Source organism: Rhinolophus sinicus, chromosome 6, assembly GCF_057876585.1.
Source record: "Rhinolophus sinicus isolate RSI-liver-muscle chromosome 6, RSI-T2T, whole genome shotgun sequence".
In the NCBI taxonomy this organism is placed as follows: domain Eukaryota; kingdom Metazoa; phylum Chordata; class Mammalia; order Chiroptera; family Rhinolophidae; genus Rhinolophus; species Rhinolophus sinicus.
Window position 1 is genome coordinate 44,402,050 of NC_142506.1, and position 24,552 is coordinate 44,426,601.

At 50.2% G+C, this 24,552-nt stretch overlaps 1 protein-coding gene across 3 annotated transcripts in view; it reads left to right on the top strand.

Moving 5' to 3' along the window:
• Positions 1-24,552, top strand: part of DISC1 (DISC1 scaffold protein) — a 309,809-nt gene that overhangs the window by 21,894 nt on the left and 263,363 nt on the right. For all 3 annotated transcript variants that reach the window (XR_012490698.2, XM_074316477.2, XM_074316478.2), the window contains exons 2-3: positions 15,853-16,799; positions 22,646-22,715. Coding sequence is in view for 2 of the 3 variants with exons in the window: in XM_074316477.2 (XP_074172578.1) it covers positions 15,853-16,799; positions 22,646-22,715 (1,017 nt within the window). In the remaining variant the exon portion in view is untranslated. The remainder of the gene's footprint in view (positions 1-15,852; positions 16,800-22,645; positions 22,716-24,552) is intronic.

Sequence of the window (24,552 nt, forward strand, 5' to 3'; positions counted from 1 at the left end):
TAAGTCTGTTATTTATCTTCAGAAACTTGACTGGGGTCTGTGTCATGCTCACTGGTTTGCAACCACGACTTCAGTTTGCAGGAATGACCTGTTCCCTTTTTAGGACATAGGAGGGTATTTGTGTTTCCAGTTTCTTGATGTATCTTCTATTCTCCCAAATTCTTCAAAGACACCACAGCAGTTTCCCAATCTCATTTCCACATTCCTTCAGTATAATATGTGAATTAAAGCCAATTTATTACCCAGGATTGCCTCATTTATTTCAAAATAGGCTGTATACAAAGGAAGCTCTGTTCCCTTAGCAAGGGCTAACTCAAGTTTTAAAGCCCATTCTAGAGAAAAACAGATTTATCCAGTTTGTTTTAGCTATCAAAAACCTTTCTTGAAAAAAAAAAAAAAAGAAGTAGGCCTTTGGCTGTTGCTGGAGGGTGAGAAAAACAGCCCAAAAATGGAGAAGGTAAATGAGAGGGGAGAAAAAAAACTGATTTTGAGTTTTTAGAGTAGGTGGACTGTTACTTTTTCTCTGAACCGCTCCCCTAAGGAACAAGAGAAGGGTGGTGCCTGGTCCAGGCAGGTACCTGGAGAGGATTTCTGAGGGAAAATATAGATCTACTAAAAAGCTATAAGTTTCTTGCATTTATCAGAAAATGCTTACAGGTTGTCTGATATTTTTCTGATAGTTTGTAAAGTTCTGTGGACGTCTTGGTCTTTATGTCCGCCCATTTATTTTCTCTTTAGTGTCTTCTACCCTCTTAGGATAATAATAAGAAGAAGAAAAAAGAAAACCAATAAAACAACGAAACAAAAACCCAAACAAGACTGACTCTGAAGCTGACTGTTGAATAACATTACTAGAACTGACTAACAGATTCCACTGCCCCCTCAACACACACAGGAGGAAAATGGGAGACAGCTCCTCCCTCTTCTTAAAGACTATCCAGGAAAATTCTAAGATGTTATCAGAATACAGTGATGTCTTTAGGTGCCAGGAGAAGTTGGGGAAAGAAATGAAAATTTATTGAGCATATATCACCACTTGCCACAGTTTTGATAGGCTTTTGAAAATACATAATAGTGATTTCCTTGTATCTTGAGAACAGTCCTTCAAGGTATGAGTATTATGCCCATTTTAAACATGAGCAAACTGAGGCATGAACGGGTTAAGGGACTTGTTCAGGAATGCTGAGATGGGGTCAGACAGAATCAAGATCCAGCCCTTCTTTTTGCAACCAGACCTTCTCTCTGAATATTGAACTGGTAAACCTCATATATAACGATGAGATCAGTCATGTGTGTAGGTGACTCAGGGCTTGTCTGTGAACATCTCACATTCCAAGGTGACTTTCGCGTCACCTCAGGAAGGCAGGACTGGAATGAGATGGCGAGTAGGAGACTGACCTGTAATGTGCCGATTGGTCTTACTGGTAAAGACCACTGACAGGAGGAGAAGAGGAAGGTGTGTTGTGTCTGCTCTCCTTGGACCAGGAGGGGCGTGAGCAGCACAGGGAAGGAAGTCTTGTGTCTACCTGGCGGGCAAGCGGCTCTGCATTGTAGAGATGTTTGCTCCCGATTATGGTGGTGTCAGCAGCTGTGACATCGAGGCTGTACTGAGAGAAGGGGGTGTGGACAGCGGCTCAGAGCACAGGCTCTCTAGGGAACCACCTTGCAAGGAAGAGCTCAGTCACATTCCCCAGCTGAGAGAGCCCAGGCTTGAGAGGCACGCTTGGGCTGCGAAGTGGATGGAGGCAGCTTTGCACGCGAACCCTCTTGAGCACTGTTCTGCCTCCTTCAAGCCTTGTCCCCCTGCACTCCTGAACAGTAGGTTCCTTTCTGAGGGAGAGTTAATTGTACAGACCGGTTCACATGGATGACTTGAATTCCATAGAGTGAGGCAATGTCTCAGCCCCGCTGGCTGATGTTGCCCGCTGGGGGTGCCATCCCTCACGGACGCACACTCACCATCCCTCATGGACGCACACTCACCTCCCTGGTCGTCCCTCATGGACGCACACTCACCTCCCCGGTCGTCCCTCACGGATGCACACTCACCTCCCCCGTTGTCCCTCACGGACGCACACTCACCTCCCCGGTCGTCCCTCACGGACGCACACTCACCTCCCCGGTCGTCCCTCACGGACACACACTCATCTCCCTGGTCGTCCCTCACGGACGCACACTCACCTCCCCGGTCGTCCCTCACGGACACACACTCATCTCCCTGGTCGTCCCTCACGGATGCACACTCACCTCCCCCGTTGTCCCTCACGGACGCACACTCACCTCCCCGGTCGTCCCTCACGGATGCACACTCACCTCCCCCGTTGTCCCTCACGGACGCACACTCACCTCCCCGGTCGTCCCTCACGGACGCACACTCACCTCCCCGGTCGTCCCTCACGGACACACACTCATCTCCCTGGTCGTCCCTCACGGATGCACACTCACCTCCCCCGTTGTCCCTCACGGACGCACACTCACCTCCCCCGTTGTCCCTCACGGATGCACACTCACCTCCCCCGTTGTCCCTCACGGATGCACACTCACCTCCCCCGTTGTCCCTCACGGATGCACACTCACCTCCCCCGTTGTCCCTCACGGACGCACACTCACCTCCCTGGTCGTCCCTCACGGACACACACTCATCTCCCTGGTCGTCCCTCACGGATGCACACTCACCTCCCCCGTTGTCCCTCACGGACGCACACTCACCTCCCCGGTCGTCCCTCACGGATGCACACTCACCTCCCCCGTTGTCCCTCACGGACACACACTCATCTCCCTGGTCGTCCCTCATGGACGCACACTCACCTCCCTGGTCGTCCCTCATGGATGCACACTCACCTCCCCGGTCGTCCCTCACGGATGCACACTCACCTCCCCCGTTGTCCCTCACGGACGCACACTCACCTCCCCGGTCCTCCCTCACGGACGCACACTCATCTCCCTGGTCGTCCCTCATGGACGCACACTCACCTCCCTGGTCGTCCCTCACGGATGCACACTCACCTCCCTGGTCGTCCCTCACGGACACACACTCATCTCCCCTGTCGTCCCTCACGGATGCACACTCACCTCCCTGGTCGTCCCTCATGGACGCACACTCACCTCCCTGGTCGTCCCTCACGGATGCACACTCACCTCCCCGGTCGTCCCTCACGGACACACACTCATCTCCCCTGTCGTCCCTCACGGACGCACACTCACCTCCCTGGTCGTCCCTCATGGACGCACACTCACCTCCCTGGTCGTCCCTCACAGACGCACACTCATCTCCCCGGTCGTCCCTCACGGATGCACACTCACCTCCCCCGTTGTCCCTCACGGACGCACACTCACCTCCCCGGTCGTCCCTCATGGACACACACTTGTCTCCCCTGTCGTCCCTCATGGACGCACACTCATCTCCCCTGTCGTCCCTCACGGATGCACACTCACTGTCCCTCACTGATGGACACTTACCTCCCAGGTGAGTGTGGCCGTGGGCTGCACGAGTGACTTCCGCCTGGTGTGACCTAGCTGGGTGCTGGTCTGTGCCCAGCTGTGATATCTAAGAGTATGTTGCCACCTCAGTCTGGATTCTTGCCCCCAGGGGAGCAGCAGCACCTCCGGCTCTTTGTCTCCTTGGGCAGATGGCCCTGATCTGGGAGTTTCCATGATATCTATCTGGTGGTAGTGACTGGTGGAGACACTGGCATCTCATTTTAATAATTTAAAAATCATGTAAGAGGCCACTTTGGGAACCAAAGCTTTCAGGGGAGTTTCGTTGCTCCCAACAGCATGGAAACCTCCTGGTATGACCAAAGCACACTTCAGACATGTGAGCATCAAAGTGCCCGGGGAGACGGCCGCAGCAGCAGAAGGCACCACAAAGGCACAAGAGACACGGTTCTTTATAATTAGTTTGTGCTGTTTGAATGTCAATGATACTTGGAAACAGTTTGCTCTCTTAAAGCACCCTAAGTACTCCCCACTGTAATCTTCATCAAGTATTAATTTTAGGTGTATGAAGGTTAACTCCAGTCCAGCCTCTGCCTAGTTATCAACTCCAAATGCTAATGGTGTTTGAATCAATCAGAAGGATTTGAGCTTTCTGGATGCAGTCACGGCCTCGTATGACTTGGAGGCTTTATAGGGTATCTCAGAGTGAATTGAGACTAGAGAAGTGTTTTGAAAGGAGAGCCCTCAAGTGTAGGCAAAAGACAATCATATTATAAAGTTTCCTTCCATGTCAGACCCAGTTAAGTTACAGGTTGCTCTCAGCCCTTCACCACCCATCACACACCAGAACTGAGTGCCTGTCTTTATCACACAGGGATCATATAATGCTGATTTCTTTCTTATTCCCTCACACCAATATATAGAGTTCCAATACTGGAATGTGGAAAAAATACCGAACTTCCTCTCGTTTTCTAGTAGGACCATTGGGCAGGACATTTGCAGTGCTATAATTGTATCATTTTTAAGGGCAGGCATTGAAAGTGGCACAAACCTTTGATGTGGGCTTAAATTCTGAGTATTACAAAAATTTAGTGCAAAGTAGGGACCTTCTTGAAAGATGCTCCAGTCTCTGGGATACTACTTATGTGTGAAGGGCTGACAATTTGGGATCGTTTTTTAATAAACAAATCTCACAATGGGCATGCAAAGCTGGGCATTTAGAAAGCCAGGAAAATAAGCCCGTGCATAAAATATGGCATTAAAGAGCTAACTGAGAACTTTGTGGATGGACCAGCATGAGCAAAGCTGTCTTTTGTTAGTTGGGGATGTGAGAGCTGGCGGCTGCGCTTTGCTGTAAAAAGCAGGAGCAGAAATGTAAGTTGTTTAGTTGTTTTGAAATAACAGCCCCAGAGAGGGCTCCTTCTGGTTCATCCATATTTTATTAGGGCAGCAGTTAAAAAATTCATTAGCGACACCCATCTGTAGCTAGCAGCACTCTTGAGGGGGGTTCAGATGGCGATCGGATTTTTGAGTAGTGCTTTACATGGAAAGAAAAAGACAATCATTTATGAGAATTAATAGCACCATGGAGAGGATGTTCAGTGATTTCGGAGCAAACCCTTCCCCGTGGTTTATGAATTTCCTGCTGCCAAAGAGCTCAGCTACCTGCTTCAACTGGAGGAAGGAGCTCGAGGCATAAAGAGGAAAGAGAAGAGAACAGAAAATTGGGTCAGAGAGTTGGGCAGGGGTTGGTCCACAGAACATAGGTTGTGTCATGTGACACGGTGCTGGATGCTATATGTGTACCCATATGTGTGGTATGTCCACACGTGTATGTATGTGTGTATATGTGGGTGTAATGTGTGTATGTGTATATATATATGTGAGTGCTGTGAGTGCACGTGTGTATGTGTGTAGTGTGTGTATGTGTGTAGTGTGTATGTGTGTACCGTATTTTGTCATGTATAATGCGCACTTTTTTGCTCAAATTTGTGAGGGAAAAATAAGAATGAGCATTATACACGGGTAGTACTAATTCCGTATCTATATAAATGTTTTTAATTCTTTTATTTATGCTTATGAGTTAAAAGTGTAACTCTAGAAATCAATAACAATATCCATATGCAAAATAATACCCTGGAGTATGATAATCAGTTCTGTTGAACTTACGACAAACTTGCAATGAGGAAGAGTTCTTGGCCTTCTATGATGTGTAAATATCGTAAATTTGTTACTGGTACGTAAAATTTCTTATACCTTGTATCTGTTCTTGTGTTTTGTACTATGAAATGGTACAAAATTATTTGTTCCATAAAATTTCTTGTACCATAATATGTTAAAAAATAAATGCTAAAATTCCTTTATAATACCAAAAACAAGTACTTAAATGTAAACAAATAAAAATTTGAGTTAAAAAATTAAAATGAAAGATTTTTTTCCCCCTGAAAGTTTGGGCCAAAAACGTGGGTGTGCATTATACACAGGAATGCATTGTACACATCAAAATATGGCATATGTATGTGTGTGCGTGTATATGTGTATATGTGAGTGCTGTGTGCATTTGTGTGGTCTGTATGTGTGGTGTATATGTATGTATGTGTGTTGCGCATGCGTGTGTATATACGTGTGTGTATATATGTGGTGTATGTGTGATGTATATGTATGGTGTGCATATGTGTGTATGTGTGGTATGTGTATAAGCATGTATGTGTGTGTAGCTATGGGTGTGTGTGCTTGTGTGTGTGTGGTGTGTGTGGTGTGTGTGTATGTGTATGTACATGGATGTTTGTGTGGTTGTATGTGTGTATGCATGGTGTGTGTATGTATGGTGTGTGTGTATGTGTGTGGTGTGTTGTATGTATTGTGTGTGTAGTGTGTATGTATGGTGTGTATATATGTGTATATCTGTGTGTGGTTGTGTATGTGTGTATGTGTGTAGTGTGTGTATGTGGTGTGTATGTGTGTATGTATGTGTGTGGTGTGTGTATATGTGTGTATGTGTGTGGTGTCTGTGTGTATATATGTGTGTGTGGTGTGTGTGGTTGTGTGCATATTTGTGTGTATGTGTATGTGTGTGGTGTGTGTATGTGTGTGGTGTGTGTGTATATGTGGTGTGTGTGTGTCTGTCTGTTTGTGTGTGTAGAGACCCGTTGCCCCCTGGGAGTTTCCTCAGTACCAAAATAGGCTTAGAGCCTGAGCTGAGGCTGCTCTGATTGACCTTTGCCTTGAACTCTGCTCCAGGTGGTCATGTCCAGAAGCCTTTGGTTCAGGATATTTTTGTATTTATTCCTGAATTGTAAATAAAAACAGTTTTGAACGGTTCCTCTGTGCCACGCATGGGACAGAGCAGTGAAATTCATCACATCGTCTATGGCCATCAGTTCTGTGCATTAGAGTCCCATGTTATAGACCGGGCGGTACGAGCACTCAGCTGTACCTAACTCACCAGGCTTCCCTCAGAAATGGCAGTGCTGGATTTTACATACAGGCATTGTGCCTCCGGAGCTCATACCCTTTCCTACTGCAAAGTACAGGTTCATAAATCGTGTATGCTTGTGTGTACATGTTTTTTATTTTTTTATTTTTGGGAAATATTGGGGAACAGTGTGTTTTTCCAGGATGTCAAGTCATTTTTTTTTTTCCAATCTAGTTGTGGGGGGGTTGTGCAGCTCAGCTCCAAGTCAAGTTGCTGTTTTCAATCTAGTTGTGGAGGGCGCAGCTCACCAGCCCATGTGGGACTCAAAACAGTGACCTTGGTGTTATGAGCACCGTGCTCCAACCATGGAGCCAACTGGCCATCCACCAGTGGCTCAGCTCCAACCTGAAGCCGTTGCTTCTCACTGGACCATGTGGGAATCGAACCGTTGACCTTGAGGTTATGATCACCGTGCTCCAACCACTGAGCCAACTGGTCGCCCAATGTGTACATGTTTTTAAAGTCAGCTTTCTGTTGTGGAATACTTACAGATTTATAGGAAAGTTGCAAAGATAATAGAGTCCCTTCCCCTCTCCCAGCTTCCGCTGACGCCACAGCTTATGTAATCCTGGTGCAGTTACCACAAATCACAGACCAGCATTGGTGCAGTGAGCTAAGTCCCAGCTCTTACTCAGATTTCACCAGTTTTCCCCCAGCGTCTTTTCTTTGTTCCAGGATCCAGTCCAGGACCCTAGGCTGCAGGTCACATGCATGGGCCGTGACCCTGAGCCACCACAGTGGGCTGCCTGTTGAGCCGCTGCTGGCCCAGCTGTCCTCCCAGCACATTAGGGAAGTGACATAGTTCAGCATGGCCCTCCTGCTGGCCTGTCCTCCTGGGAGGTCATGCTGTGGGGCCCAGAGCTCCGAAAGCGGAAACCCTGTGTGTGGGAGAAGATTTAGAACAGACATGTGGGGATGAATTCTAAATACCGACCACACTTTGTCCACATGTAGTGGTTAGCAGCTAAGGCCACATTGTTACTAATTTTAGTTGTACAAAGTGACATAATAGCTAGACATTTACACCCCTCACAAAATGATAACCCCCATCCCCAATCTACTACTCCTCTGACATCGTATATAGCTATTACAATTCCATTGTAAAGCCACATTTTAAGAAAAGAAAAATGCTGGGGGAGAGAGAAGAGTCTGCAAAGGCACAGGCTCTGCACTGTGGGGAGTGTCACGGTTTTGGTGCTTTCGAGTTCCAGGTGTACTAGGAGGTTCAGTAGGACTGTCCCCCAAAGCAGAGGCTCTCAACCCTGGCTGCCCACTGGGGTCACCTGGGGAGCTCCAAGATGCGCCCTGGCAGAGTCCCCCTCCCCGGCATTGCGACCTCATCCATCTGGGGTATGGCCTGGGCTTCGGAACTTTCAAAAGCTACCCCGGTGACTCTAACGTGCAGCTACCTTTGGGAACCACTTGCTCTACTCTCACTGTTAGAGCTGAGCTAAAGCTAACGGCAAGGGGTGCCAAGTCCTACACATAAGAGAGCAGTGCTGGGTGCCTCCGGGTTGCCTGTGGTGTGACTGCTGTCTCACAGCCAGCACCTTCTGGAGTCACAAATGGTGTCCTCAGGGCATTTCTGGTCACTTCTTTCCCAAGCCCTTCTCTTGCAGAATGCCTCCTAAGGCTTTCTGGCTTGCACACCACATGCTTCCAGCCTTCTCTCCAATGCAGGTCCCCTCCCTGCCCCCACTGTAAGCCACCAAGGCTGCTCAAGCTGCCTTCTGCCTCTGTCCCCACAGCTGCATAACCCTACTTGAGTCCCAGCCGCTCTGAACTTCCTCGGGCTGTCACCCCTCCATTGCTGTGTACTTGCGATGACCTCACCCTCCTCTGTGGCCTCTGTGGCCTCATCCTGTCAGTTCCACCCCAGGGTCAGCTCCTTCAAGAGGCCTTCTCCTGCTGCCTGTGCTGGGGTTGCTGGCAGCCTGGTCTGCATAGCGTGTTCACTTATCTGCCCTCTCCACGGCGCTGTGAGCTTCAAACAATGGTCACGGAATAGCTCACAGTTATAAAAATTATGTTTTTATACACAGGTTTGCATCTACTGTTTGAGAATGGTAATATAACCAGCACCCATAGAACAGCTTAAGAAATGGAAGGTTACCCCCTCAATCCCTTAGGGCACCCCCCATCAGTTTATGCTGGTTATCATTCTTTTGCTTTTTTTCATACGTTTAGCACTCTCTCTCTCCTGTGTTCCACGCAGAACAACCTTTCCACTCTCGCTGACTCAGGGCTGGCACTGTAGCCAGTTAAATCACAATTCAGTGTGAGATTTGTCCCTTCTGACTGTGAGGCTTTTGTATGAGGTGATGTCTGCAGCCAGGGAGTCACAGCTCTTGCATTTGGGTGACCAGGAGTCTGATGGGGGAACAGACAGAGCGCTGCTTTCGTGGCACTCTGCTGGCCTCTGAGAGGGCATGTCCTGCAGGCCGGTTGGCGTCCACACCTGTAGTGCATGCTGCTTTGACGAGGATGGAAAGGCCAGCTCAGTTTGGTGAAGTGGCTCTGCTTGCCAAGAGCAGCTGGTGACACTCACGTCCAGGACAGTCTGCTTATTGATGGGATGGAACGTGATGGTTTGTGAATGGCAGCTGTCAGCAGGCCCAGTGCGGGCTCCTAGGCGATGGCTTTCCGGGCCTCTGGTAGGAGACTTGAAGGGGAGTAGGAAGGATGCTTGTCTTGTGTAAGATTCTCTCTTTCCATGTGTATAGCTACACTCTGTGTAAATGTGTATGTACATGCACACTTACATTTGTATTTGTATTACCCTTGGGTGCACACACACACACACACACACACACACACACACACGCTCACACCCAGGCTCCTTCATACTCACAGAAGGGCTGTGGAAAATGCATTCCTTTTGGACTTCCAATTTCAGGCCAGACTTAGGCTTAGGTTGTTGAGGGTGCTGCCTGGTGTTAGGTGTGGGCATTTTGTGTGGACGAGTGTGTAATAGTGGAAGACAGTGAGTAAAAACAAAGGTGTTGCAGACTAAGCCATGTTTAAAGAGACGTGGGCATCTGCATAATGAGTTAGGATGACTTCCATCCCTGCTACATCACCAGCATTTGGGGCCGGGGTGCTGGGCTGCTCCTGTCTGCAGCCCACACAGCAGCTAGTGTTGAGTGAGGTGCCGCACAGTGAGAATGGGAATGAGTCCTGGTTGATTCTCCTACACTGGCACTTGCCTTGCTCACTGGATGCTGTTACGATGACCGAAGGCAGCTCTGAATCCTCAGGTGCTGTCCGGACTCCAGAAGAAGTGAACCTGAGCTACTAGAGAGTTTGTGCTCACTGTATATTATCTGACTCTGAAAACAAGTTAACCCATAGAGATGTGTGGTTTCTTTTTGACTTGGAATCTTTGGTTAACCTGCACGTTTTATAAAAGTCTTATGCCCCAACCAGGCCAAGCAGGATTAAAGCTCCTTCTGTGAAAAGAATAGACTAATTTGCGTTTCCACTGTACATTCATACTGTCATGCTTAGAGAAGTCATTCTGGGCTTGTTCGTCTCTAGCTGTCCTCTGCGTTGTCAGCAGTGGCCTCTGGGTCCCTGTAGCTCCCTGAGGGTGCAGACAGGCTTTCCTCGGGGGCTTAGACTCTGAGGTATGGGGCAGCCAGGAGACTTGCCCCAGTTCACGGGAGAATTTTGTGTAGATTTTAACTTGGGGTCAAGTTTTAAGATCTTCCAAGTAAATTTATGAGTAGCATGTTTTGTTAAATTGCATGTTTTGGATTTCCTGTTTGAAAATGAATATTGTCTGTCCAGTGTGTGTAGTAGGACTTTGGGGGTATTATGAGGACCTCAGGAAGCTTCTATGGCATAAGTTGGGAACAATTTACATACACCCAGGAAAATAACTAACAGTGCTGGCTGTTAATAAACAGGGGAAAGGAGTGATGTGGGTCATTGGTGAAGCCCTGGGACGAGGTGATCAGCTGCCGGGGGCGGGAATTGGGGCCAAAGATGGAACGGATTTGGGTGGGTGAAGGGGGAGCAGTAGGGGCAGGACAGACGGGGCCAGGCTGACCTGGCTGCTTCACATCGGCTTCCCCGCGCTTCCCAGCACTCAGGTCAGCAGGTGTCCTGGCACCTCACCCCGGTGTGCACAGGCCCTTGGCTCCCGGCAGCATCCTAAGCCCCTCTCTCACTTCCCTCCCTTCTCAGAGTTCACTGGGCCTGATGGGGTGGAGACGGGGTCCTACCTAACCAGGGACCAGCAGGTCTGCACGATGGAGAGGAAGTCAGTGCCTGCCCCGCCTCCCTCGAATGTATCGTGGAGAAGAGGGCTGTGCGGGTGGAGAAGGCCAGGTGAGGCTGTGGGGATGGAGAAGGCCAGGTGAGCTGTGAGGGTGGAGAAGGCCAGGTGAGGCTGTGCGGGTGGAGAAGGCCAGGTGAGGCTGTGCGGGTGGAGAAGGCCAGGTGAGGCTGTGGGGATGGAGAAGGCCAGGTGAGCTGTGAGGGTGGAGAAGGCCAGGTGAGGCTGTGCGGGTGGAGAAGGCCAGGTGAGGCTGTGCGGGTGAAGGCCAGGTGAGGCTGTGCTGGTAGAGAAGGCCAGGTGAGCTGTGAGGGTGGAGAAGGCCAGGTGAGCTGTGAGGGTGGAGAAGGCCAGGTGAGGCTGTGCGGGTGGAGAAGGCCAGGTGAGGCTGTGCGGGTGGAGAAGGCCAGGTGAGGCTGTGGGGATGGAGAAGGCCAGGTGAGCTGTGAGGGTGGAGAAGGCCAGGTGAGGCTGTGGGGATGGAGAAGGCCAGGTGAGGCTGTGGGGATGGAGAAGGCCAGGTGAGCTCTGAGGGTGGAGAAGGCCAGGTGAGGCTCTCTTCCTCAGCCTTTCCAGGGCCAGATGGGCAGAAGGAAACCATGTCTTCGTTTTACAAAGATCAGAGGGCCCAGTTGGCTTCCCCGGGCCAACTCTCGGAACCAGCCTGCACTCTGGCCGTCCCTTGCCTTGCCACCATCTGCTCCCTCATCCCCCTCTTCCCCTCCCCCAGCAGTTAGGTGTCAGGAAGAAATCTTTCTCTCCAAGGTCTGACTTCATCAGATCCCTTCTTACTACATGGCGCCAGGGCAGGGCTTGGATTTTAAACAAATCCACAGGGCAGGATTTCACGCAGGACATTAAGTGATAATTGATTCTGGTCAGAGGCGACTTCATGAGCTTCCTCAAAAAATAAAAATTGAAAAAAGAAAAGTGCAAAAGGGGGACTTTGGTTATGGGGAACTGCGGTCTCCCTAGAGGTTTCAGAACCTAATGTGGGTTTTATCTAACCCTTCCAGCCCATTCCAGAAGTGCCCTCCAGACCTGGCTGTCAGCCCCTCTGCCCTCCCCTAAGGGTTAGGATGGATAGTGTGTGACAGTGTGCTTCTCAGGCCACCTCTGGGAAGGCCCGCACCAGGATGTCTGAGCGCTCAGGTGGGTGCAGGAGCCTGGCCATCTGCAGCCTGACTCTTCCCTCTCTCCCCGCATCTGGTGCCCACTTTCCTCATGTCTGGGCTTCTTGCTGGTGGCTCACGCAGCACCTTGGCCCATGGGCATCTTACCGGAACCCCAGTAGGACCACGGGTTCCCATGGAAACTGCTTTGTGCAGTGACTAGAAGCCGCCTGGGGGTTTCAGAACCCTCGGTGGAGCAGCTTTAGAAAAGGCTATGCAGGCTGAAGTGCCCACACAACATTTGAAAAGAAATGAAATTCCAAACAAATTATTTTCCACTGAGCATCACTCTTTTAACTTTGGAAGGGTTATTTGGGTCACTGGTACTTGCACCAAAAAGCAATTTAAAAGATAATATAGATTTCACAGGACTCTTTTCTCAAGATAGGAAATTGCTGAATTGTTTTCTTTTGGTAACTGAAGTCAGAATTCAGTGTTCTTTCCACTTCCTTTTGGATTCATTGGTTTTTAAAAAATATTTTGCCAGTTTTATGGGGCATAGGAGAGTCCTTCTCAGCCTCCCTCTGGTCCCCACCCACCTCCAGCTCCTGTGCAGACTGTTCTTGTGATCAGAAGCCTGACATCCTCAGATGATGAAACCCCAGAGGGAAAGCACAGGGTCTCCTTCGGACCAGAGAGCATGGTGATCCAATCTGGTCTATTAAAATTAAAAAAAATATTTAATTGTAGTAAAATACATATATCACAGAATTTAGCATTTCTAAGCGTATAGTTCATTGGCATTGAGTACAGTCACATCTGTTATGCCACCAACCCCACCACCATCTCCAGAACTTTCTTATCTTCCCAGACTGACACTCTGTCCCCATTAAACACTCACTCTGCTCCCCCGCAACCCCCCTGACGCCCCACCCCCACTCCCCATCCCCAGTCCCTGGCACCCACCTTCTCCTCTCTGTCTTTCTGTCTCTGTGACTGTGACTCCTCTAGGGACCTCATATGAGTGGAATCACACAGCAGTGGTCCTTCTGTCACCTGGACCTCCAGGTCCATTCGTGTCGGAATGTTCTTCCTCATTAAGGCTGAGTAATGTCCCCTTGTTTGGATGGACCATGTTTTATTTTGTTTTGATCATAGCCATCTTAATGGGTGTTCCAATTTGGCTTATTAATGCTTCCCTCTGTACATTTTCATGCCCTTTTCTACTGATTCCAGCTCTTCATGACCTCTGTCCTGAGAAAAAAAGAAAAATAAGTGTTTCTGTTGACTTCTTGTCGTTTCAAGTTTTCATCCTAAGTGGTATACTTGTGGGCAGAGGATATAGAGTGAGTGTGTCATCTGCAGCCATATAGACCTCAGTCCTCTCTCCCTCCCATTTACCCACCCGTCTGCCCACCCACCCATCAGCCCTCCGTCGGTCCATCCATCCATCCGTCCATCCACCCACCCATCTGCTCACTTGCCCAACTGTCTATCCAACCTCCCACCTGTCCATCTGTCTACCCATCCACCCATCCACCCATGCACTTGTCCATCCATCTGTCCACCCATTTATCCATCTACCCACCCATCTACTGACCCATCCATCCATCCACCCACCCATCCATCCATCCACCCACCCACCCACCCACATATCCACCCACCCACCCACCCACCCACATACCCACATACCCATCCATCCACCTGCATCTATTCATTCATTCACCTTTTGTTAAACAAATTGAATGTAAGACATTGTGCTGGTTTATTGTTCAGTAATGAGCAAAATGGGTCTTGGAAAACTATGATCTGGGAGTTCTGCGGAAAACTAAAACCGCCTGAACTTTCATTCCTTCATTTATAAAGTCAAAATTGTATCGAGCTCCTGGGGTTGTAGCTTTAACGCCTCCCTCCTTTCTTTCATCCTGACTTCCTGTCCCACCCCTGGTAGCCCGCGTTCTCTATCGTCCCTTCACGACAGGCTTCCAGAACTCTGTGCACTGGGTGGCATTAGCCCTTTCTGGGTCCCTGCAGTTGGCACACCCAGTTGGCAAGAGCAGGCCAATGGGTGAACACGTGTTGGGCTCCCTTGTCCACAGATACTCAAGTTCAGGGAGCAGGTGGCTCCTGCGTCCTGGTGCTCATTTCCCAGGGGTGATCGGTGACACCGTTCCAGAGACTGGTGTGTGCCATGGCCATAACTGTGGGACCCTAGGCTCCTAGTCTCTCTGTTTGCTGTGACAAAGCTCCTGAAACCTGCTGTGCTCTGGGAGGCATGGCAGGAGGTGCGGGCGGAGCAAGCTCTGTGCCATGCCTGGCCCCAGGCCGTGGATGCCAACCGCTGTGGTTACTGCTGTGCCTTCTATCTCACTGCCTGGCCGCGCGGCCGGGCCCAGGGCAGAGGACCGCCTGCAGTGTGGTCAGGGGACGTCAGCGCTGGTCCCTGCACCACTTGCAGGCGTTTCCGGAATGTCAGCTTCTCTGAGCCTCAGTTTCCTTAACTTTAAAAGGGAAGTTATTTTCCTGGTCTGGTTGATTCATATGATTTTGGTAGAGAGCGAACGAAACTGATGTAGATGAAGACACAGGTGCCTGTGAGAAGCCAGGTGTCTGTGCAGAGTAAAAATAATAGGCAGCACTTCTGTCACACTTGTTGCGTACGTGTGCCAGGCACTGTTCTCAGTGGTCTCTGTGTAGTAACTCATTTAGTTTAACGCTCACATGACCCTACCCCATGAGAGGGGTACTGTTACTACCTGCATTTTACTGATAAGCGGACGGAGGCACAGAGAGATTAAGTAACTCGCGGAAGGTCACACAACCAGCAATGGCACAGGCAGAGTTTGAACCAGGCAATGCGGTGCCAGAGCCTATGCTCTCAATGGCTATACTCTCCTGCCTCTGTGAGGTGTCAGCATGTTTTATGGTTTCTGTTCCTCTTACATAGCTGGGAGGGGAGCACAGCCCCTGGTTGGGAGAACACATGAAGCAGGGCCTCATGTCACCCACTGTGTGAGAGGAACTGACGAGCATAAATTTTGTCACAGCCAGCTTCTTATGGCCCGCGGGCGTGCAGGGTCATGGACAGCTCAGATAACAAAAAGTCATGTATTGTTCGATGACCAGCTAGAATAAGTGGCTGTGTCTCATTTTGAGGGGTATGCTGGTGTTTGGTTTCAAGTCATTTGCTTTCTAGGCCGACCCCGATGAAAGTGCTGATGTGCCTGAAAGACCAACAGGCAGAAGCCGGAGGGGTCCGCAGAGCGGCTGCGGTTGTCTCCTGTGTGCGTGCCAACGTGCAGGCGGAGCTCCTAGCAGGCCAGCTGCGCTGCCAGACAGCGGAGCTGGCACCTGTGTGCTTTCTACATGGTTCAGCAAACACTTTCTAGGCATTATCAGGGTTTTCGTGCCTGGGTGGCCTGTGACCCCTGAGCCAACATCTCAGGTGCCCCGGGAGATGACCTCTCAACCGAGGGATGTTCTCCAAATGCAGATGCTGCAGAGCCCATCAGACCTGTGTGTTTAATATGCTGTTTTTTTCTTCCCAGGCAGCCAGGATTGCCTGCCGCCTGCAGTGTCTTTTCGGAGGAGGCGGCTGGCACGGAGGCCGGGCTACATGAGAAGCGAAGCTGGGCCCCAGATCGGGTTCCTCTCCCCTGCCGTGGGCACGCCGTCCTGGGCGCAGGGGCGGGAGAGCAGTGAGCAGTCCCACCACTCCGAGGCCAGGGCTGGAGGGCATGGCCTTGACCCTGGAGGCCAGTGGCGAGACCCGGTTCCCACGGGCACAGCAGCCTCGGCTCTGACCTGTGTGGGTCACCTGACCTTGGTGGCAGGGACCTCAGCTTGCTTTGGGGTTCAGTGCAGAGCTGCCACCAAACTGCCGCAAAGGCTGACAAGGTCGTGTGGCCCTGGGGACGTTGGGTGTCACAGGGAGCTTCCGTCCATGGACAGTTCTGAGGCCCCGGGCCCTCTCCGGGATGCAGCCTGTGGTGAAGGAGCAAGGTGCACCTGGACAAAAGGTTGTCTGTCCCCAGAGGAGGTGACTGGCACCAGCTGCAACCTTGGAAGTGGCCCCAAGGCCCCCTCCGCCCCTGCCGACTCTCAGGCGGCCTTCACCTCCAGCTTTAGCTTCATCCAGCTCTCAATGAGATCTGCTGGGGAACGCGGAGAAGCAGAAGGCTGCCCCCCATCCAGAGAGGCCGAGGACATGGGAGCCAAGGCTGCCAGCTTGGACAGGCCCTGCGAGGACCCTCGACTTCTCTCTCCCCCCTTCAGTCTCAAGGCTGCTCAGGGCCTGGCAGACTCTGCCCAGACCGCAGAGGGCAGCCCCAGGCTGGAGTGGGAGACGCTTTCCATGTGGGACGCAGACGCTGCCTCCTCCTGCTTCCCAGACCCTTCATGGTTCGAGGGGTCTCCTCTCCGCTGGGACACGCTGCTTAGGAAATGTGAGCCCGTGCTGCTGGACTGCCTGCAGATCAACCGCAGGCAGCTGGAGGTCAGTGTCCGCTCAACATCTGGGGCCTGGCGTGTCACATACTCAGATTAGCTGTGGGCAGAGGGCAGGAAATGAGTGGCCCTGGGGTTACCAACTTCCCCGTAGAAGCTGCAGCAGTGCCTCTGTGGCTGCACTTCTGTTTCTGCTCCTTCAGTCTGAGCAGTCAGTCCTCGTTTTCATTTCCTGCCATACAGGTGCTCAGATTTGCTCTCTGCTGGGCCACAGGCTCCCCTGCCCTTTCTGGTGTGGGTCAATGCAGCCTGGCTCTGCCTTGAAACAGGAAACGGGCCGGGGGGCAGGGGGACGGCGCTGGCTGGTGTGTGGGGGTGAGATACAGATAGTGATGCCGACGTTGGGGTCCTGCTGTGGTGGGGACTGCCTGCCAGACTTCGTTTCTGGTCCTGGAACCCCTCAGGCCCTCAGTTTCCTTATTTAAAGCGATTATATTGTACGGGATGGTTTTGTGGCTCAGATGAGATGTAAGTGCTTTGGAACAAGTACAGACAGTGTACTTGTACGTCAGCATCATGCCGGTGCTGGCCCCCCACTATGTGACAGCTGGGAGCAGCTACGAGTGGGCAGGCTGGTTCTGTCCCAAAAGTTCCCAGAGAATCCCGGGCAGAGACGCTTTGTGTCCAACCCATTGGGCTGTGTGGCTCGTCCAAGTCAAAGACTGTGTTTTCCTTCTGTGTATGTGTGCACACGTGTACGTGTGCATGTGTGTACATATGTACATGTAAGCAGCGAAGTAGGGCACCCACTCAGGCATTTGGTGGAAGTACCTGCAAATGTGAAGGTCACATCCATTCCCAGTACACACCTCAATTACGTTCAGTTCTTCACCTGTGGCCAGATGTCCGGCCCTCAGGGACCTCAGCCCAGCCGTCTGGTTTGTACAACAGGGAGATAGCGAAGCTGGGCCAGGTGTGCAGGTCCCTGTCCCCAGGTGAGGCGTGGGGTCCTCGAGTTAGACGTGTCCCAAACTGATGCCACTAAAAGCTGTTTTAAAGGAAAGGGCCTCATTCTTGATAAATATTTGTTGATTTGAAATAATAGAATCCATCCATTCAGTTCCTTAGAGAAACTGCAACCCTCCTCACAGCTGGTCAGTCTTCAGCCCTGTGAGTCCTACAGCTGACCCTCCTTTCATGGCCACGGCCCTGGGTCAGCTCCTGGTTCACGCTCACCTGGTTTTGCAAGTGATTCTTGCCGCATTTCCCTTCCTCCAGCGTCTCTTCTCCTGTTCATCCTCCGCTTGCCCAGCAGTTATCCTCTGGAGCAGTGGCGGCCAGTGGTGTTCCCTGGCTTGAAACCTCTGGTGGCTCAGTGTCCCTCGGGACAGTATCCTGCTCCTTGTCATGATGATTGAGCCCTTTCCCACCCATTCCAGTCTTCCCCGGTGCCTTAGTCCTACCAGCTCGGCCATCTGTGCTGCGTCCTGTTCCTGCAGACACCGGGCAAAGCCGTGCCTCAGGCCTTTGCTCAGTTTCCCCTCTGCCGGGCATTTCCTTCCCACCTGCCAAGTTCCTGTTTATCCCTTCTGGTGTGGCTCCAAGGCCGCTTCCCTGTGAGATGCCTCCTATGCCGTTAGACCAAACGGACCCCTCCTTCCATTTTGTTCCCATAGCACTTTGGATGTGCCCCGTTATAGCACCCACCACATCTAACTGTGATTCACTTGTGGGTCCAAGTTCCGCGTGGACCATGAGCTTCATAACTACAGGCTACGACTCTTAGGCACTTTGGGACGTCTGGTGCCTAGCATACTTCCTGGCCCTCAGCAGATGCTCTCTTCATTTTTCTTCTTAGTGAAGTAATTGATCTTGTTAAGATGGACCACAGATATCTGGCAGATTGCTTGGATTGACTGTCTAAGGTATGAGAAGAGAATCTGAGAGGCAGACACACACAGAGGACAAAAGCACTAAGGGGCCCTGGTCACCAGTGCTGATGGGCGGCTCCTTCCCCCACACCAGGCTCTCCCCTCGGCAGCGGGGTGGCCTACAATTGGACTCGATCCTGGCACTGTTTACCTAGACACAGCATCAGGTCCCGCAGGGTAAGGCCCCTCTCCCCAGCCACACAGACACCAGTGGAACATGGACTAGTAGTATCTGGACACAGTTTATCTGTAGTGCAAGTGTCTTTGTGGTCATATAACACTTGACTTGGACTGGGGCAACGCCATGCCACAGTCAATGATTCGGATGTCTGTTGTGTGAAAATTTCACTTTGTATGATGGGTGAGGTGGGAGAGCCGCCCAGGCCACGGGGTTCATAGGAAGGCAGTTGTGTTTCAGTAGGAGGAAGAGACTCCCGGTAGCTGATGAGGGGTTCGCCTGGGGAGGCCCTGCTTTTTTCATCCTGTTTGTACTGAGGCCCCAGAGTGCTCGTTCAGGCTACTGGGGACGCCTTCAGGATTGGGACAAGGAGTGGGCTAAGGCTCTTCAAAAAGACCCTGTGAAAGATTGGGACGCTAGTGTTCTGCGGCCTTTTAGGTATTGCAGTCTAATCCCTTAGAATATTAAGTAAAAACGCAAATCAGGAATTTGAGTTTTACCTCCTTTTAAAATAGTCCGTCCTCAGTATTCACGGGTTCTATATTTGAGAATTGGCTTACTTGCTAAAATTCACTGGTTAGTCCAAAGTCAGGGTTGGAAATGCTTTCCTGGTCGCTTCTGGACGTGCACAGAAGGGCTGAAAACTAGCCGCCCGACGGCATGTCCCAGCTGAGTTGGCTCAAGGCGATGCTCTGCCTTTTTGTTTCAGCTCTTAGCCTGTAAGTAAGTATCCTTTTCAGTAGGTTTAGTGCCATGCTTTTCATACTTTTTATGCCTTTTGTTGGTGATTGCACTGCTTCAAATGGCCCCGGAGCGAGCTGCAGTGCTGTCTGCTGCTTCCACGTGCAGAACGTCTGCCATGCCCCATGTGGAGAAAATGTGTGTGTTAGAAACACTCCGTTCAGGTGTGAGTTCAGGGTTAATGAACCAGCAACATATATTAAATGTGGTGTCTTTTAACTGAAACACACATGAAACAAGGTGATGTATTGGTCAGGTGATAAAAATGTTGTGCCCAGGGGCTCACAGGGAACTAACCCTGTGCTTCCCCCAGGCAATGGTTCCATATTTGCTGACTGAGTGTTCACGGACACTTTATAGAACAGAACTACCATGAATGAGAGTCGGCTGTGTGTTTTATGCTGTTTAGAAATAGCCACCCAGGGACATTGCCAGGGCGCGGGGGCGGCTGAGAAACTTGTGATAAGAGGAAATGCTAACTAGGTGTGCAGGCAAGGGAAGTGGGGCGAGCCCTGCAAGTCAGGTCCCCCCCCCCTCCCCAGGCTGTGGAAGCTGTAGGAAAAGGAGAGAAGCTGCCTGCCTCACGTGGCTTGTGTCACTGCATGAGATGTGCCCATCAGTGGTTGTGCTTCCAGCAAAGATGGACATTCAGGGCATCAATTCCGGGTCCTACAGGGATAATTGGACAAGAGGGGTGAAGTGAGGTGACCGTTGGCTGAGAATGGAGTTTTCTCTGACTTTCTCTCCTGTAGTTGTTCTGCTCTAGCTCTAGGTAAGTGCTTCATAATCTCATCGTTTGGCTGAGGCCATGGTAATACAGCCTTTATCGCTAACACGTAGGACTAAGTTCCTGATAAAATTTGCACTTGTAATGAGGAGAATTCAAGGATAAAAGGGTTGACATGACCATCCATTTGTTCTTTCATCCATTCAGAAAGTATTTGCTGACGACACTAGCGCAACACCTGGTTTTGGAGATTGTATTAGTTACAGTGTGTTAGGAACAGACAGCCACACAGTATCACAGGCTTAATGTAACGCAGTCATGTTTTCTTGCTCATGTTTCTCGTTCTACAGAGGTGGCTGGGGGCTTGGCTCCACTGAGTTACTCAGGACTGCAGCTTGTACCCCCTGAATATATGGCCTCCTCAGTCACTGAGTTAAGGGGGACACTCGGGGATCCTACAGGAGCAATTAAATGCATCAGTGCTTAATTGTGACCTCTATCATTTCCGCTCACACCCGTCAGCCAGACCAGGGAGGGGAGGGGGTGCTGTCGTTCGAGTGTCCAGAGAAGTGCAGAGCTGGATCACGGTGAGCGCTGCCATTTCTACATGGATGCAGAAGAGTTCTCACCTGCAGATGCTCAGGGGTGAATGGAATGCACAACGAAATGAAGCAAAACAAAACTATCGCTGTAACACGGTGGATATAAGTACCGAGATAACTGCCTACAGCTCCATGCTGCTAGTGGTCCGATGAAAAACCTGGCATCCTCTTGACTCTTTGTAACCCCCACACGCGATGTATTAGTAAATCCTGTTGGTTCTGTCTTCCACCAGCCCTCTTCTGAGTATATCCAGAAACAGATCACTTGTCACCATCTCCACTGCTTCCGCTATAATCCACGCTCTCATGCCCTCCTTCCCGATTGTTTCCGGAGCATCCTCCCTCCCTCCTTCGGCCCTTCCCCACAGCGGTCAGAATGAAGCTGTTTGAATATAAGTCAGATCACGTGTCTTTTTGCTCAAACTCCCCAACAGCTCCCCATGACCCTCGGAGTAAATTATGCACTTTTAAATGGCCTTCTCGTCTCTTGGGTGCATTTCTCCTCATCCCTCTGACCTCATCGTCTGCGATCTCCCCTTTAATCGCTGCTCTCCAGACCTTGTGGCCTTTTGCTTTGCTCTGCAACACCAGGAAGACTCTGCCCAGGGCCTTGATGCTGGCTTTGCTCTCCTTGGAACGTTTTTTCTCCCAGGGTTCCCTCCCTTACACTTGTAAATCGTTGCTTAAATGTCACCTCAGGGAGATCTTGTTTAAAATCGCAGCCCCACTGTCTACCTGCATCCCCGATCCCCTTACTTCTACTTTTTTCTTCTTTCATAGCAATACTCACTTTTTAAGGCACCATAAAACTTGCTAATTATCTTTATTCTTTGTCTTCCTACACAAGAATGGGAGTCTAGAGGGCTATGAATTTTGTGCTGCATCTCAGCCAGACACCTAAGAGGCACTCAGCAGATATTTGTTAAATGGATCGTATGGGTGGAAGCAAGTGCAGGTCACAGTGGCAGTTCATGGAGGCAGTACAGAGGGAGGACATGTAACACAGACTGGAGGGGGTGACACCTGAGCGAGTTGGAAGCCAGCAAAGACAGGACGAAGGTGGTTTTCAGGGAACCAGCCCAAATCCATTCACTGATAGGACAAGAATCCAGATCAGAAAATCCCTGGGCCTCCTGTAGAGAAGAAAAGTGATTGCAAATGAACTGTTGGTGATTCTCAGACAAATGATGGGACCATTGAGTGTGCTTGCGGGTCAGATAAGACAAAGTCCTTTTGTGCGATGGGAAGTCTGTGAACCTTGGGACAACATACAAGGGTTTTATGAAGTTTTTCTGTCACACTTCCCCAGACTGCAGGAAAGTCTGCCTCTTCTCTTGGTTTCTCTTCCAGTTTTCCTCTGTTTACCTTCATAATTTTAATGGGATTTTTAGAAGAGACCTATTGGTCTGGTTGGGAAATTTATATTCCTTTTTATTATGCATTTTTTCATGCAGATAAAGGTACAGTGTGATGTTTTTGTTTAAAATAACATTCTAACTCTGTATTTTATGCTCAAATTACACTTATATAACTTTCTTTTTGAGAAACAAATACATCTGGCTTTGGAAAAATGTACATTTGTGGTTCTTTTTAAGAAGCAGAATAAAGAAGTTCAGTTTTAAAATAGTTTCTAAATGCTCTTAGCTTTACTAAAATAAGTTTGTGTGAATGCTGTTGTAATTTGGTTTTCATTTTTCCCCCTTCAAAACAACGTAGGTAAACTCCTTAAGGTTAAAGCTTCAGAAACTCCAAGAAAAAGCAGTTGAGGATGACGATTATGATAAGGGTGAGTTTTATTTTGTGTGTTGATTATTTGTTCTTTCCCCCAAATGTCCCCTTTCTCGTTTCCTCCTCGCTCAGATCTGTCTTCTTCACCCCACATGAATCGTGCAGCCCGTTGCTCTGCACTCGGTGACACTGCACTACTTTACAGGACTATTTTATGGGGATTTCAAAGCACTTTACGAGCATGAATCCTTTGGGTTCTAAGTATAATTTTAGTGATTGTCCAGGAACATGGGCTTCCTGCAGATTAGCTACATTAACTCGCTATCTGCCTGCCCACGGTGGTACGTCTGTAAATGACCCATTCGTCAAAACATATTTGTTGAACACCTGTCATGTGCTAGACATGGGGGCAGAGATAGGAAAGCAAGGAGACAGTCCCTGACCTTGTGATGTCTGTAAGATGAGCCCTCACACAGCTTTGTGGCTTCTTACTGTCCAGGATGAGAGAGAAAATGGGATGGGTTTGAGAGATGCCAGGGTGTGCCAAATGGGTCGAACGTATCAGGTTTCCATGAGGGTGGCCCAAATACCCAAAGTAGAAAGGAGATGTAACAACATGAGAACAGAAAATGGAGGAGTTGGTCAGCAGCCAGAAAAGAATGGTTAAAATGAGGCACCCAAAATAGGAGTTGGAGCGGAAGCAGACGAGGATGGCGTGGTGACTGAACGCACACAAGGTAGAGTGTGTTAGAGGGTGGGCACTTTGGATGCTGAGTGCAGGACGTTCACTCAGTGCTGCTGGATGTGGGGAACAGAGAGCTTAAGGTAGCGCCCGGGCTCCGCCAGTCACTGTGAACCTGACAGGTGCTCCTGGGATGACCAAGTGCGGCAGACCCAGGATTGGCCTGGACGTAGCGCGTAGACTGAAGGATGCTTCTGGAAGCTGCTTCATCTTGAGGCTTGGGTCTTCGGCCTAATGGACCCCCTCTGAGATGCCCAATGAATACTTCACAGACCATTGGAGTGGGGGCACTACAGGAATGGGGTGAGTGGACCCAAAAGGAAGCAGGTTGCAAATCCTATTGTAGGAAACACCTGGAGCCAGTGCTGTGTGGTGTTCTTATTCCCTACACGATTGAGGTGGCCTTTAGAAAGTGATGGGGTGGGGGGAGGAAGGAGAGGAATTTAGGAATGGAGGTGAAACTCTCTGAACTCTCCCACTCCTCTTTCTAGACAGGCCGTCTTGACTGCATAACGATACTAGGTGAGGATGGGTGTGTGAGAGAGGAGGCAAGTCTGGGGCAGGGGAAGGTGCCCCCTCAAGCCTGGTGCAGCTGTGGACGGAGACAGAGCAAGCAAGCTGGGCCAGTGCACCCTCTGACTTTCGTCTGTGAAAGTCACTTAAACCTAGTTTTGCCTTGAAATTAATTAAATCCAGTTTTAAAGCTCCTCACTATCGCACAATTTTTTTTTGACTGCCGTGGGCTGTCTTGGAATTGTTTTTTTGTTTGTTTGTTTTTACCTTTAACAACACAGCTCTTGCTGTAACACACAAGGCTTATGGCGGGTGGAAAATCAGACTCTTTTTGATCAAGACCTGGTGAACTTTCTCGACTCGGTTGTCTCCAGTGGCTTCGTTCATTGGAGGCCTCACTTCTTTAGTCTTTTCTCCAAGTATCTCTGAAATACCTAAGGGGAGAGGGTTGCATAGGCTGCACCTCGTCAGGGCGGCTGCAGTGCGTGTTTCTGTGTTTTTGCTTGTTTGCACGTCGCTGTCTACTGAAGCTAAGTTCGGGGCAGGGCCTGTGTTGTGTGTCACAGTGTCCAGTGACTGGCACGCGAGCTGCTCGAGAAGCCCTGGGGCTGTTCTCCAGGACAGCTAGGCCCCGGGGCAG